The 16,353-nt window shown below is 53.9% G+C and overlaps 1 protein-coding gene across 1 annotated transcript; it reads right to left on the reverse strand.

Moving 5' to 3' along the window:
* Window positions 1-3,473: 3,473 nt before the first annotated feature.
* GDF7 (growth differentiation factor 7) lies at window positions 3,474-15,592 on the reverse strand. Its single transcript, XM_003308907.6, has 2 exons — window positions 15,098-15,592; window positions 3,474-12,244 (listed from the first exon to the last, which is right to left on the reverse strand). Exons 1-2 carry the CDS (start codon window positions 15,477-15,479, stop codon window positions 11,283-11,285), a joined length of 1,344 nt encoding a protein of 447 aa, XP_003308955.3. The 5' UTR covers window positions 15,480-15,592; the 3' UTR covers window positions 3,474-11,282.
* Window positions 15,593-16,353: the final 761 nt, after the last annotated feature.

Genomic DNA, 16,353 nt, shown 5'->3' on the forward strand with positions numbered 1-16,353 from the left:
ATGAGGGCCCTTCCCTCCTGAATGGATTAATGCCAGTGATAAAAAGCCACGATATTAGGCTGCAAGTTTGATCTCTTGTTCTCTCATGCTCTCTTGCCCTTCCACCTTTTGCCAGGGAGGATGCAGCACAAAGGTCCTCACCAGATGCCAGCCCCTCAATCTTGGACTTTCCAGCCTCCAGAACTGTAAGAAATAAATCTCTTCTTTATAAATTACCCAGTCTCTGATATTCCATTATAGCAACAGAAAATGAACTAAGCCAGATTCCAATTCAGGCCTGTACTCCAGAGCCACCACTTCATCCCCTTTTTCCACTGCATCATGCTGCCTCCTGGAGGCCACAGTGGTCAAGCCTAGCAAAAGTGGAGAGCCGGGAAAGAGAGTCAGGCAAAGGGCAAATGAGGACCCGATTGACAGAAGAAGTGACGAGTAGATCGTTGGTAACAAATGAGTAGTTTTAAAAGAATGAAAGCTATAACAGAGACCAGTTTTCAGACGGCAAAAAAATGCATCAGGCAGTGGATTGAGAGAAAGCAAGCCCACATGCTGGGAGTCAGTGCTGTGGCTGCAGCCACATAGCCGGCACCTCTGCAACTCTTCCATAGCCACCTGGTCTTATGCCAGGCAGAGGAGCTTCCTGTGGACTCCTCTGTACAGGAATCACTGCTCCAGCTTTGATTACACCCATCCTCTACCCCACCCCATGAGACGTGGCCTAAAATACCAACTGCTCCTGCCTCCCAGAGCGGTCCTTCCCACCCTTCCATGCCCTGCCAGTCTTCATGACCCCTGGCCTTGCCTGTGTCTACTGAATGACTTATCATTGCTGCGGGATTGTGTCTCTGCAGTCTGCTCCTCCCTGCCTCCACCAACACCCCTTCTCTCAGGAGAGTCCTAGAAGATGACCTTCTGTCTTAGTCATCTCTGTGCTGTCAGGGCATATCAAATATGGCCTGCTACACAGGGTAGTCTATAAATTTTGTTATCTAAATTAATAAAAAGTTTCTACCATACCTAATAGGCAAGCTGTGAAAAAGTGCAATGCTCACATTGGGTCGGACTACCAGGAAATCACATCTCCGGGCTTCTTCATCTTAAAACTGACACATCAGTGGGAGTGCAGACATGGACACTTGCTCTTTTATCCCTTAAGTGTTTCCCCAGCAGAGCTGTGCACAACTGGGTCAGATAGATTCAAGGATGTCTGAATCTTTGCAGACTGTTTGTGTCTGGCACTGGGGGACTGCAAGGAAGCAAGGCCACTATCCCTTGTGTCCCATTCATCTTGTCTGATATGGCTGCAACTGTTACTTCCATTCTTCTACAATTAGAAAACCTCTGGAGTTTGGGTATTAGCAACTACCAAATATGTAGTTTATTATTTGCTGAGCACTAACCCCGCGCAGCACCCCGAGTGGGAATTACAGCAACAATACACATGACTGTGCTCTGGGATAATCGAGCATTTTCATTTTGTGTTGCATTCCTCAAACATTCTGGCAAAGGGGCCTGTGCTGACCTCCCCACATTGGGACAGATTTCCTTGCTGGGTAAGTCTATGGGAAAATTCCTCTTCCCTGGGATGAGAATGTGACCCTGTGACTGGGCGTCCATTACAGCCAGGGGGTGCGGTGCACCTGCAGGGTCTCCCTCCCTCACAGAGGGACTAGAATCCCGCCTCTGCAAATCCATCCAGCTCAGGCTCTGCAGAACATCTGGGCTTCCTCCTACTGGCCACTGTGAAGGGCCGCGCACCTGCATGTGATTAGGACTCGGCAGACACCCACAGCCTATAGGGCTGCATGCTGGTGGCACCTCACAGTGGACAAGTTTCTCCCCAGATCATTGTCCTTTCTGAGCGGATGAGTCACAGGGTTCCTAGGACACAAGAGCACATGCATCCATGACCACGTTGGGCACCACCCTCAATGGAACAGCAGTTGGAGGCATCTTTGCCTTGGCCTGCTTGGAAATGAGCAGGCATCAGAGGCAGATCCAGGACCTGACAGGACCAGGGAAGGAGTGGAGAAGTCAATCTTGGCTGCCTTTACCATTAGTCATGGACGGGCCTTTTAGATTTGCTCTTATCAGTGTCTGGGAAATTGGATAAAATTTTTAATGCCACTCCCAACTTTCCTTTCTCCCTGTAACTACTCCTCTACTGAATGTGTACTCTAACCACAGAATGCTGTGGTAGGTCAAATGGAGACTGAAAAATAAGAAAATGAAAAATGGACCAAAGATGCTTATAAACAAAGCATGACAAGACATTCCAGTTTTCAACGGCAGGGTCATAGAACCTACACATTGATTGTACCTGCCAAATGAGTTAGTTGAAAAGGGAACACAATTTCTCTTCCAAAGGAGAGACTCCTTTATTTATAATAGGAAATCGAGTGGTGAAAAGAAAGCAGGCTTTCTTGATCTTTCACCAGAGAGAGAAAGTCACATAACCACAGGGACCTGCATTAACAAACTGGGATATTGAATTCACCATGAACATGGGCTGCCATCACTGACGAAAAGGTGGGTCACTCCAGCAGGCTCCATATCGCAAAAGAGGTAATCCTGGTAACAGTCACTAATAAGGCCAAGTCCCTGTCAACTTCCTACAATTCCTGCTCTGTCATTAGTCCTCTCCCAGAAATATTTAAGGAACACATGAAATAGATTTCTCCATCTGGGCAAAAGTCAGCTGTGAGAGCTGGGATAGCAACAGAACGCTGTGTGGTTGATCCTGTCCTGCTGCATCCTTCGTGGTGTCACCAAGCACAGGCTTTTGTACTTGTCTCGAAGAGTACTGGGCAAAAAAAAAGGCCTGTCGAATTTGCTGTAGGACCTTATTGGGTTCTGTGACATATGTAATTGGCCTTGCAGAGGAAGCGGCTTCCATGGGACTTTATGCCTTGGGATTTCAGAGACTTACCTGTGCAGCCTCCAGCTGGGGAGGGCTCATGCTTTCTGGAGTGAGACAGGTCCTGCAGCGGTCTGAGATGTATAAACACAGAAAACCTGTCCACCCAAACTGCATTTGGAATGACAGTGCTCACTCTACACATTATCATGCTCATTTCCCAAAGAGAAAATGTTTTCCACTGCATTTTGGCCTCCTTTCCTGAACCCAAGCTTGATGTTTTTTACCTTGCTCTGCAGTGACTTCATGCCGTGTGAGGCTGTGTGCAGCAGCATCATATACAGTTTCATACCAGTCACCAAGACCCAGGGTGCAGCCCCCCATACCAGAGGCCCACAGCCTCACACCTGATCTGACAATACAGGGGAATGATCGCGGGGAATGATCGGCACAAAGGCAAGTGGAGTCAGGCCTGTTATGTCACTCTCACTATTAAAATGCAGTCAGTCCTAAGGCCTCAATAGCTGGTCGCTATTCTATTAATGAGGACTACAGTAACACAGAAAGGCTGAGTAACAAAAGCTGAAAATGTTTTCCTTTAGAGACCAGTCATGAGCGGTTTTATGAATAAAATATTTAATCAACTTATCTGTACAAAATATTAAAATGGTTAATGAAGAGTATACAAGCATGTTCAACAAATATATACTGCTATATAATAGTTAAGAAAAATAGAGATTGCTGTTTTACATGTCATTTACATTTCACTATGTACAATCTATTTAAATTTGAGAATACATATACACATAGGTTTCTACCAGCCCTGGGAGGGCTCCCTGCTAGCTGGCCTGGGCACCGGCAACACTTCACAATGTCAGCTTGCATTGCCCAAATAAACACCCAGGCCAGGCAGCAAGGAGACAGCCCAGCCTGCAAGCCTCGGAGTTCTGCTGCGGCTACACCAGCAGGAAGACTGCTGATGAAGGAGATTTCAGTTTGCCTTAAATGAGTTTCTAATGTCCCCCCACACTCCAATCTCCTTACTCCCAAGCCAAGCTAAGAAAAAGTGGGTGTCACTGCAAAGCGCAAGGATTTCTATCCCCTCACCAAAATAATTCTTTTTGTCTTTAGCTGCTGAGGAAATGGCGTGTTACTGAGCCTTGATGGCATTACTGGCACTTTGAGTTTTACCGTTTCCTTAAAATCACAGTACTGGAATCAGGTGAAATTTGCTTTCTAAGCTGCAGCCACTCGTCATGTGCAGAATTCTGCTGCCCACCCAAGTCCTGCTTAAACAGCAGCATTTTGTAAGCTGGTACGGGAGCTCTGCAACAACCTTCACAGAGAAAGGATCTGCTGCTTTATTTGTATACAAAAAGAAAAAAACAGTCCAAACTTTTCAGAATCCCTTATTGTCATCTGCTGAAAGGGCAAGTTGTAGTTAGCATGTTAATCCTTGTAAAAAATGCATTAACTTTTCATTTAGGGTGAAATGCTTCCAGCTAAAAGACCTAAAGTGACTCAATTATGATTCTTCGTCAAAGAAAACATAAAAGCTGTTTGCATTACAGTGTAAAGTGAAATACAAAAATAAAATTATTCTAAGGATGCTCATGTTTAATCCATGATTTATCCAAGGCAGAGAATGCCAGAGAATTCCTCTCTTGAGAGTCTCTGTTCCTGGCTTAGAACACTTGAGTATTTCCCCTCCAGAAAACATATTTTATCCTGAGCTTTCTTTCTCACTGAACTGCATCATCATTTTCTAAACAGAATGCTGAAGAGCTGACTTTGAGTCTGACAGGCCCTGACCCAGGAAATGAGCCCTGCTTGTGGGCAGCCCCTTCCTCAAGCCAGCCTACTCACCCCAAGCCCAGCTGCTGCAGCTGCTGCTGCTGCTGCCCCAGGCCAGGGGAGGATCCAGGACACATGTGCATTGTCTGGCCTTGGCAGGCCTCAGTCACTCAGAGATAAAAAGGTGCAGGCAAGGGGAGGCCCTCAACACACCTGGTCACTGCTTTTCAGACTCATTCACCAAAAAATCCAGGCATGGGCTGCCCATAGCCCATGAGCAGTCTCCCCAGGATGACCTGTGAGTACTAAAAACCAGAGCAAAGGTGTGTGCAGTTGCACCAGCTCACCAGCTTCGGTGCTGTCCCTTCCCATGTTGCAGCTCAGGAAATGTCCTCGAGGGAAGTTTAGCCCCGTTTGCTTCGGATTCGTTCCTGTTTCCTTCTAATTCAGCAGGATGCCTGTGAACGAACCTCACTCGGAAGTCTCGCTTTGGTCAGCCATGGTCCTAGATTCTGGCAGCCAAAGGTCTGGGCAGGAGCTACATGCAGAACTGGTTGTGGCTGTTGCCACTGCTGGTCAGATGGAACAGTGCAGGTATTCTGCAGAGAAGACAGCCATTTGCCCACCTCCTGCCGGGACAAATCTCCAGCCCCCACTACGTAGCACTCCTGCTGGCCCACAACACAAAAGGTAATGAAACGGGAATGCAGATGCAAAGCAGCTGGCCGTGCACTGGCCGCTCTGGACCACTCTGCCGAAAGTGGCCTGGGTGTGACAGAAGCTTCTTGTTTTTCTAGACAGTTTATTTCAGCATCCCCTTACTGACATAGAAAAGAGATTAAAAGTTTCTGTAATACAGCTTCTATCAGGTGGCCCTCTCTGGAGTGAAGCATTTCTAAACTAGCAGAAGGAAGTTCATCTGACAAAAAAAGAGTGAAACTGTACTTCTTGTATCATCACACCAAGCTGTCCTGCCAACAAATTCACCTGACTGCACGGAAACACCTCTCTCCGGAAGTTTCTGTGACCGCTGCAGCCCCCTTGCCACTGTCAGGGAAACGTGTGAGAGAAACCAACCCTTTCTGTTGTCACAGACACATGCGCACCATGCACAGATGCTAGAAGAGGCCTGCAAGCTCTGCAGAGGCAGGAGGAAGTGGACCATCGCATGCTGCTCTGCTGCTCTAAGGGCATATTTTTGCTTTTTCAGCAACTGTGAGCATAACTTGAAACTCAGTCTGATTTTTCAGTGACTTCACACCCATTTTTCAATGACCACCCATCCTGGGTTGCTCTGCTGTAATTGGTCCTGCCGCCATGAAGCACCAGCCCAAACTTTGCCCAGCCAAAGGCCTGTCGCCAAGTTGCAGGCCACAAGCCAAGCTCTGGTTAAGGTGGGTACCTGCAGGTCATGGGCAGACAGCACCCCGAATGATGATCAGAGCTCATGTGGCAACTTCTAGGCCCTCAGTCACCCCTCTGATTCACTAGGCCAACTTTCAGCCCTCTCCCTGCAGTCTGTGTCCACCAGGTGTCTCCTCAGGCTAGGACGGTGGCCCTCCTGAAAAAAACAGGCTTCTTTCACAACGGCCTCACTCAGTTACTGTTTGTGACGCACTAAGCTGTGCACACAGATTAAAGTCCAGAACAGCACAGAGGGAGGAAGACAGCTGTGCTGCAGCCTACATGGTCAGGAGGTTCCAGGTAGAAGATGCCAAGCTGTCTGAAAACTTAGAAATAAACATCTTTTGGGGTCCTCCCTTCTGGTGCTTCTTTATGTTAACTTCTCCAGACCATAAAAAGGAAGAGAGAGACAAGCTCTTCTGATGCTACCCCAGGGTCACTCCCCTGGGAAGCTGCAAGGGGACCTCAGAGCCAGACATGGGCATGGTGGTGAGGAGGGGGTGGGGACCCAAGGAGTCCATTCTGGGACAGTCCTGCCTGCCTCATCCAGGGCTTCTGGGACAGTCCCAGGCCCCTGTTTGGGTGACCAACCAGGCACAGCCTTGCCTTTACCCTTCTGCCTGCAGAGGCCCCAGCAGCAGGTAGAGCCCTTCCCAGCACTAGGTCTCTCAAGACAGTCTCAGCTTGAGTGTGGCTCTGCCCACCCCACTGAGCACAGGAGGAACTGCAGCTGGATGGGCAGTGCCCTCAGCCAGCTCCTGGCTCTGGGGAGCTGAACCCCACCCTCAAGGTGCGGGCCCTCCCCACACCTACCTCAGCCCAGGGGAATTCAAAGCATATCCATGAGGCACCTATTAAGGATAGCAGTAAAATGGACACACGCACACACATGCACACGCACAGGCAAGAGCTGCGAAACCGGTAAGATGAGGCTCTGGGACTGGGATTGGGAGAGGACCTTCTCCAGGAGCCATCACATTTGCTCTGCCTTCAAGCTATCTGAGTGGGTTTTGGGGCAAGGTAAAATCCTAGAACCTTGGAACTGGAAAGGGCATCATTTTACAGGGCAGAAGATGAAGCTCCAGCAGGGAGGTGACTGCCCATAACTTGCCTCAGACGTCTCTCAGGAGACGCCCTGTGGTGCCCTGGCCCCTGAGCGGCCTCCCCTGGCGGGCGCAGTCCATACTGTGGGAGCAGCTGCCTCTGGGCACTCGGAAGCCCACAGTGGGCTCTGACTCTGGTGCAGCTCAAATATACCATCCACCAGAGGGATCTAGTTACTTTCCACTCGCCCAAAGTTTGGCTGCTGGGTTCGCTCGGCAGCTTCCTCTCTTCCCTTCCCAATCCAGACACTTTCTGAGGGGTAAGCGCAGGCCCAAACTCCCTCTGCTAGACTGCTGCTTTCAGAGCCTCGCTCCCTCCAGCTCACTGCGCGATCTGACTCAGACCTCTTGGCCTATGGCCCACTGAGGGCCAGTGGGAGGCCTGTCTCACTGAGATGACAGGTTCTCATGAGAATCAGCGAGGCCCAGTGATTCTGTGCACCCAGAGGCAGCCTCAGGACACTCTCTTCCTGCCACTGGATTTCCTGGAGACCAGATTCAAGCACAGGAAAAGTCTGACCTTATCTGTGCACAAGCTGCTCTTGGAAAGAACGTAATTTTTCTCCCTGCTCTAAGAAGAAAATCAGTCTACAAATCCTAGTTGTTTTCTGCTGTGAGTTTAAATGAAATTGCCAACAGCATATACAATGTGTAGGGATTGAATTACACTCCCTCCTTTTCCATCCACGGGATTATCGGTACTCTCTTCAGTACCCAAGGTGAGGCGCCCACTCCTGCCGACACCATGAGAGCTGCCAGGGAGAAGTGACTGTCCTGGGCTTCGTGGAGTCTGGATTCTTCTATCACACAATCCATACCTCATATCGTTGCCAGGAGGGTATGGTGAAGGGGAGCATGGATACAATGACTGAGCACAGCTCAAGCCTGGCTTCCCCAAGCTAACACAGCAAAGCCTGCCACCTTCTCTGGAAGACCCAGTGCAGCTGTTTGGAAAGTCAGAATTCAACAAGGCAAGTGTGTTTGGGAATCAGTGGAAATGCCCGCCTGCCAGTGTGGGTGATCCTCCTTAATACGAAAGCCCTGGTTTCAAGCAGCAGTGACCAGGCTATCTTTGTGTTTGACAGACCCAGCACCAGCCCCCCTTGGGCCCCAGCTGGCCTGTCCCGAGCTCCCTAACTAGGGATGCCAAATCCTACTCACTAGCAGGAAATCCTGGTTCAAGTGATGTCAACTAGTAGTGCACAATTCTCCCTACAAAATGGAAAATTCTGTTTACTTTAGGAGGGAGACTTTGGTGACCTCAGGTTGGGGTTGAGGGGACAGCCTTTCCTCACAGTCTTGACATGCTTTCTCCCTGCCTGTCAGTTCTCCCATCCATGGTGACTGGAGATTCCAGCTGGGGGTTGCAACAGAGAAGCTGGGTTCATGCCAGTCACCCAGGCCTGTCCCCCGCTACCTAGAAGACAGAGAGCTCAGGGTGCTACTACCAACTGTGCTGGCAGAACGCTTTTCTCCACATCTTGGCAATGCTAGTTAAACCACATCTTAGCAGCAAAAAGCTGTCTGCCCTACGTGTGTTGGCCCTTTGTTGTCATTTTTACAAGTGAAATGGATTCTCTGCATTCACCTAGTGAATGGACTGAGATGCCAGAGGGCTGGGCAGAGTGGCCCCTGGGGGCTTCACCTGCTCCAGAGGAAATCTGGGAAGCATTCCTTTTATCCAGTAAACAAAGAGCACACTGAGGGTATGGGGCCATGGAAGGAACAGTCACTGTCCAAGGACAACACCCCTCCCGCCGGGTGCCACCTGAACTCAAGATGCAGGAAGGTACCTACTTCCCACACCACTCACAACACATCTCCTTAGAAGGAGGTCATCAGAAGGAAAGAGGGGAAATTGACAGTTTTTTTCCCTACTATAAAAAGGCCAGGCTAAATCAAGACATTTCTGCCCAAAAAATTGTTTTTACTAGTCACTAAAAAAGTATCAAAATGTTTGCTTTTATCCAAAGATATTAAATAACCCAGACCTTCTTCAAAATAACATTTAACTGCACTTTGTCATTAACTTCCTTTCTAAACCTTCTAATACTACAACTTCCAACACTTTAGTGCTTTTTTTAATATATAATTCTTCATTATGACAAGCTTCATTTTAAAAACGAGAGTGAGGCATCTCTGGCAAAATCCACAAATTTAGGGACCATCTTTGCCCAGTCACTAAAATAAGATGGAATTGTACCAGAGCAGCCACTTTTGGATATTTTTAAAATTTTTAACCTGAAGAGACTGTTCATGTTCTGGTTATTTATAGCTACTCATACAGCCACAGAATATAAATTCACATAATAGGAGGAGGGGGGGAATCTTAATTTTAAGAGTAATTTACACGTGTATTTTTTTTTCTTTTGGGAGAATTTTACAGGATGAAAACCAATTCAGGTAGGGCCCCTAAGTAAATTAGCTGTATCTAAATCGTAAGTCTGTCTTCTCTCTCTCAAGAGTGTAATCACTGAGAATCAAAATGTGTATGAATTGTCCTGCATCCAACACAGGGTGGAATTAATGCTCCCCAGGACTCTGAAGGGGAAAGTCCTGCACAACATCACACAGATGCACCGAGAGGGCTGCGGGGCTGTTCTAAGAAGCCCTCACCCCGGACAGCTGGAGTCCAACTAGTTTCCCTCTCCCAGCCTATTGACAAAAAGCCGCAAAGGATTCCCAGGCATAAACAAATCAAATCAAACAGTGAAGTCTGAATGTTCGAACTCACTTTTACATGCCTAGAAAATCCTCCCATCAATAAGACCCTTTGGGGCAAAATATGGGAACTGGGGGATATGCCATCTCTGCTCCCCCACACCAAGGCCCTGCCCTTCCAAGGGCACAGCAGCCAAGCCAGGGAGCCGATGAGGGGAAGGGGCAGAACTTCCCCCTGCTCTAAAGGTCTGGGTTGTGAGTTGAAGTCTGACAAAAGCATTTTTGAGTGGCTTCACTTCCCGTTACTATCACACTGCCAACAACTACAGCAACAACACAGCGAAAGCAGGTAAAAAGCGGAGGTCGACTTACTTGATAACTAGCACAAGCCCGAGTCGGCCCCGGGAGCTTCCGCCTACCTGGCCGGCAAGCCGGAGTCCTCGGCTGGAGTGGGCCCCAGGACACCTCCTTGCCTTTCAAGCCCTGAGAGCCTCTTCCCTGGCTTCTTAGGAAAACCTCCTGGCAGGTCTCTAGGAAAAGCAGTAGCTCCCCTCCCCCAGCCCCACCTTCCCCATTCCGGGCCATTGCACTAACTTCCTCCTGAGCCACCCGAGGCATGGCTCCCACTTCCCCTGACCAACTGGGGAGCTTCCGAACCTGGCAGATCCTATCCCACCCCAATATCCTGTTAGATCAGACTCAGCCGTTTAAAAGAAAAATATCCTTTCCACTTTCCATAACATTTCCTATTGGAATTGATTAAAAAAAAAAAAGGCGGGGGGGGGGGGGGGGGCGGTACCGACCTTTGCAGAAATCTGGGAAGCTCCACAACACCTACTTTCAGACAAAACTTCCCTTTCAAAAATGAAGCAGGGGCACGTTAAATTTTAAAAGTTAGAAAGATGCTTTTTGCAGCAGTTCCAGGGTAAACGGCCCCATGCAACACAAACCCTCGGGAAGGGCATTACAGCCTTGCAGTGGGTCACGGAGTGCACCACGCGGCGCTCAGCCCCCCAGGGAAGCGATGCACCACATCGGGCCAGAAACAAAAGGGGGTGAGATAAAGCATGCTCGAGTACCCCTTTGGTTCTCCCATTCTGGAGCTTCCAATTTCCTAACCCGTTGTTGCTACCTGATTTTCGTGCCTCTAACTGCAACATCAGCACAAACACCTTCCTCTCCCTAAATGGGGGCAGTGGGCGCCATGGTTATCTGTTTGCAAAATACACAGGGCTTTGACATTCGGTACCGGCAGGTCATCTCTTCCCAAGGCTTTCACATGCTGTCCCCGGTAAATGTGTGCGTGACTGCACGAGTGTGTGTGAGTGTGAACGTGTGCTCTCCCTCCTCTGAGAGGGCGCTGGGTCACATCGGACATGCACCCACGCTCGGTGACAGGGTGGCCCGCTGCTGCTCATCAGCTGGGGATCCTCGGCCGCGTGGCTGCCCCCTCCCCGGCCCGCGCGCTACCTGCAGCCGCAGGCCTCCACCACCATGTCCTCGTATTGCTTGTAGACAACGTTGTTGGCGGCGTCGATGTAGAGGATGCTGATGGGGCTGAGGCGCGCTGGCACACAGCAGGAGGCCGGCGCCGCGTCTGGTGCCATGGAGTTGAGCAGCGTCTGAATGATGGCATGGTTGGTGGGCTCGAGGTGCGAACGCAAAGGGAAGTCGCAAAGGCCCTCGCAGTGGTACGCCTCGTAGTCCAGCGGCGCGATGATCCAGTCGTCCCAGCCGAGCTCCTTGAAGTCCACGTGCAACGGCTTGCGGCTGCAGCGGCTCCGGCCCCTGCGCCCGTGGCCCCGGCCCGCGCCCCCGCCGCTGCCCTGCGCCGTCCGCGTCCCGGCCAACGCCGTCCTCCTCCGTCTGCGGCCGCCAATGACTGCCCTTGGCGACGCGGTGCGGGTTCCTGGGTCGGGCAGCGGCTCTGAGGCCAGAGCGGCCCCGAGTGCGCGGGCCTGGGCGCGGATCTCTCGGAATAAGCTCTCTTTCCTCTGCGTGCGGGAGGAGACGACTAGCAGCGCGCGCTCCTCTGCCGCAGAGCCCCCTCCGCCCGGCCAGCCGAAGCCCAGCCGCCGCAGTGCCAACGGGCTCGGCACCGGGCCTGCCACTGCGCGCAGCAAGAGGCAGAACGCGCGGGGGGGGCGCGGTTCACGATGGTGGCGCCTCATGGCGTCCGCCACGTCGAACGCCTCCCAGCGCTGACCGACTAGGGGCTCAGCTGCCCGCGAGTACAGCAGGCGTGGCGCTCGGGCGGCGCCCGGGCACGTGGACAGCTGCAGCAACGGCGGAGAAGTCCAGCTGCCTGGGCCCGACTCTGGAGATCCCCGGCGCAGCACGCGCAGCTCGGCACCCACCACCTCGTCTGCGTCGTTAAGGCTGGACACGTCGAACAGGAAGCTCTGGCCTGTTTCGGCTGCCGATTCGTCTGCGGGGGACCGGCAGAGACAGAGAGAAAGAGCTGAGTAAGAGCAAATCCTGCACACTGTTAGCGCGGGGCCTCCTAACAGCAAATGGCCCAGCTGTCCTCGATGTGGGAACCAGGCCTGTTGGAGCCAGCGCCCGACTCCGCGTCTCTGCCCCAGCCTGAACGCTGCCAGCCTGGCCCAGAGCAGCGGACGTCTTCGCCCGGGCTATCCGAACCGAGCTTTGGTTTAGCAAGCCAAAAGTCCCATCAGGCCAACAACCCATGGTCACTGCATATCCCTGAGCCGCGGGACCAGGAGCGCACCCCTACACCCAAGACCAGGACTGCAGGCTGCTATAGTTCCGCGGCCTGACCCAGAGCCGCGGGCCAGAATCCGAGATCAGAGTCCGGGGCTGGGTTGAAAAGAAGTCGTGCACCCCCTCCTGAGGTCCTGGGCCTTAAGGAGACTTATCGTTGTTGCCCTGCTGATCCCCCAAGAGAGCCGAAAGTCCTGGCTGTGCGAAAACGGAAAATTCTGGTCTCCTGAAAACTCTTCTGCTACCTCTGTTCCCCCAACCCAGCCTGGACATCCCCGCTGGCCACGGTCTCCCATGCAGGCTGGGGCTCGGCGATTCGTCCAGGAGAATTCGTCTGCACGGCCGCAGAGACCTTCTAGTCCAACTTCGCTCTGCCGAAGGGGAACTGAGGCCCAGGTAGGGGCCAGGCTCGCCCAAGGTCTCAGGTCTTGCAACAACGGGCGCTGCTGCTCGCGATCGCAACCCCAAATGCACCTCCTCCCGGTGCTCTCGCGGCCTCCGAAGGAGGGGGAAAGGCAGTAAAGGAACACAAGGAACCTCCCGGAGGGGTGCGGGGCATCCCGGAATGACCTTGCTGCAGTGAGGGCAGCGTCCCAAACGAGGTCTCGCTTCCAGGAGCCGCCTGTCTGTCCCTTCGCGGGCTCATTCTTCCCTCTGTAGTGACTTATCTCGGGCTTAGGGGTTTTATTTCCAGTGTGGACACTCTTTTTTTTTTTTTTTTTTTTTTCCTTTTTGGGCTCAGGAAAAAAAAAGTTTAAAATTCCACCACGCAGCAGATAAGGAGCTCCCTTTGAAGGGGGTCATAACGTTTCGTTTTGCCCCTAAACTTGGAGAGACTATGCAGACTCCCCCCACCACTGGGGATTTGCTCACCAGCCATGAACGTCAGGCCCTCATGCCTGAGGTCCCGGTTCTATCCCTATCAATGGCTTCTGGGGACCTCAAGCAGCCCTGTTCCAAGTTGAGACTCAGGGAGGAGAGGGAGGCCGGAGAGGCACACTGGGGCTGCACGAGGAGCACTTTCTCTGAGATTCCCTGCAGATCCTCTGCCTCTCCCTGCTCACCAGCCCTGCCACTCTGTTTCCCCCAAGAGGGAGGAGGGAGAGGAGGCCTCTCAGGCTCAGCCAGCCAAGCTGAGCTCCCCAGAAAGGATTTATCTCCTGTCTGAGACCATGGTAGAACTAGCTCAACCTTAAGAAGACTCTGGTGCCTGTGCCCACTTAAAGCCCAGCACACCCCCCTTCTCCTGCAGCCTGGGAGCCTACAGGGCACCCTTCAGTCCCTGTCCCTGTGCACCAGAACTAGGGCTTCCTATAAGTATCCCAGCATCCAGCCCAGGGGCCATGTCAGGCCGTCAGAGAAGGCTTGATAGTTCTAACCGAACCATAGGGCCATTTGGGGATTGGGTACCAAGATTTCCAGGTACCAAAAATAAGGCAGTCTGTGCTAGGCACTGGGCATGTGCTGGCAGGGATGGATGACCTGGTCACTGCAAGGCCTCTGCCTGCCTTCCCAGGCTAGGACCTGAGGTATGCTGACTGTCACTGGCTCCCAAGCAGGGCTGCCTCAGCCCCACCCGCTCACTTCCCAGCCCTATTCGCCTTTCTTTCCCTCCTGCCCTCCATGCTGGGTCTCTGGCTGGATAGAATTAAGGCCGAAATTACTTGCATTTCCGCCTGAAATTAGGTAAATTTTCTCTATCTGTCTGCTTTAATGATTTCAATGGAGATTAATAAAATCCAGATGACATACAGCAGCCACACCACAGCCTCACCTACATCTTACCTTTGGAAGGCCCCGGGCAGAACAAGGTGGGGTGCTTGGTCTAAGAGAGGCCTGCATTCCTGCAGGGTCCCCAGCAGGCCTCTCCTCCCCACACCACCAGGATCCTTGACCTCTGGCTCTCCCAGGGGCCCAGCACCAGACACAGGCACCCATAGCTGCACATGTCACACACACACAAACCACCACCACCCAGACCAACCTGCTGAGCAGGGCACTCCTCATACCTGGTTATGCCACCAGCCTCTCCAGGGCCATTTACTTTAGTCTGATACCTGCCTCTGCCCTAGTTTTCCCTGGGCTTCCCCCAATTTGTGTGGCCCGCAGGAGACTGGGAGCTGCAGAAATTGCTGCAAGGAAGGAGCCATCACCCTCACCACCGTGCAGTCCCTCTCGCCGTGACTCCCGGGAACACAGCTCTCGCCCTCCTTTCTTCTCTGAGGGCTCCGAGGCCACTCCAGACCATTCCCCAAGAAGTGAATCTTGGCCTCCGCCTGCCTCCTCGAGGGGACCAGCCGGCCTGCAAGGCCAGGGAGACCTGGGAGAGGGACCAGTCAGCCCTCTGGGACTGGGCCCCGGGAGCTGCCGCGACTCTCGCCACAGTCCAGGTGCAGCGGGCTGGAGAGTGTTGGCCTCGGCGAAGTTTCCTTCTATCACCTGAGGGTGGGCCGCATGGGGCCGCGGCTCCAAATGTAACGGAGCTGCGGCACGGCTCCGGGGCTGGTCTCAGCCCAGGACCTGACGGGATGGGCGGGCACAGAAGAGGCGTAAGTACCTTGGGTCGCCTGGTCTGTGAAGCCGGTGATCGTGTCCGCGCGACCATGGCCCGAGGCGGAGACAGCGGCTGCCCCGGCCGGAGCCCTCCCGGCCAGGCTCCGGTAAAGCGACATCATGAAGTGGTGCGGCACCACCGAGCCGTTCCTGAAGCCGGAGCCCGCGGCGCGGCGCGCGGCGCGGGCCCGGGGAACCGCGGCGGCCGGGACAGCCGCGGCGCCCGCAGCCTGGGCAAGAGTCCGCCCGCCGCCGCCGCCGCCCCCTGGGCTCCGGACCGGCCCAGCCCCCGCCGCTCGCAGCACGGCGGCCGCTTCCAGCCCGTCGCGGGGGCGGCAGGCGCTCAGCAGCCAAAGGCACAGCGCGGCGGCGGCGCTCAGGTCCATGGGCTCCGTGGGCCGGGCGGGCGGGCGGCGCGGGCTCCGTGGCTCCGGGAAGTCCCCCGGCGCCTTTTGAACATAGTGTTTAATAATGGGGGAAGTGTGCGCGGCCAGCTGCGGCCCCCCCTCCTGGCCCACCCCACCCCCGCCCAACGCCCGGAGCAGCGCCCCCTGCTGAAAGCTCCGGCGGCCGCTATGCGCCCCCTACCCCGGCCTAGAGTGGAGACCAGGGCCGGAGCCTCCTCCTCCCACCGCAGCGCTACGCCCCCACCCTCGCCAAGCGAGTGCCACTGGCCCCAGCCTCCCGACACGCCCGGGTGCCCCGCCTCCCCTCCCCGCGGCAGTGCGACACCCCCTCCATCGGCCCAAGACCAACGCGCCCTCCGTGGTTCCAGGCTCGGGGCACCGCGCGCACCCGCCCAGCTTCCTCCCCACTCCCCCGCAGAGAAACACCCGCCCCCTCCCTGCCCTGGTTCCCAATGCCGGGAACGGGGCGGCAGAGTTGGGGCCGCGGAAGGGCTCGCCCTCCAGACCGCTTCGCGCCGCGGCCGGGTGGCCGCTCAGAGAGAGGCCACAGGATGCTCCCGGCGGCCTCAAAGTCGCGTTCCGGATCGCGGGTCGGCGGTTCCCCACTCAGCCACAGACCCCAAAGGATTGCAGCGGGCGGCCAGAGCAGGGGAGGGGGCCGGTAGGGGAGGAAGGGAGGGCGAGGAGCTGAAAGGGCAGGCCTGTAAGAGACCTTTGGACGCGGACCGCCCGTCGTAAAAGCAAGGTTTGGGCGCGGAAGTTGCGCTTCAGCGGGAGCCAAGCTCTAGAAAGAGCTCGGAATGAGGACGGCAGCCCCGGGTGATGGGGGATCTCGCGCGGGAGTGCGCTAAGA

The sequence above is a fragment of the Pan troglodytes genome, chromosome 12 (assembly GCF_028858775.2).
Source record: "Pan troglodytes isolate AG18354 chromosome 12, NHGRI_mPanTro3-v2.0_pri, whole genome shotgun sequence".
NCBI lineage: Eukaryota > Metazoa > Chordata > Mammalia > Primates > Hominidae > Pan > Pan troglodytes.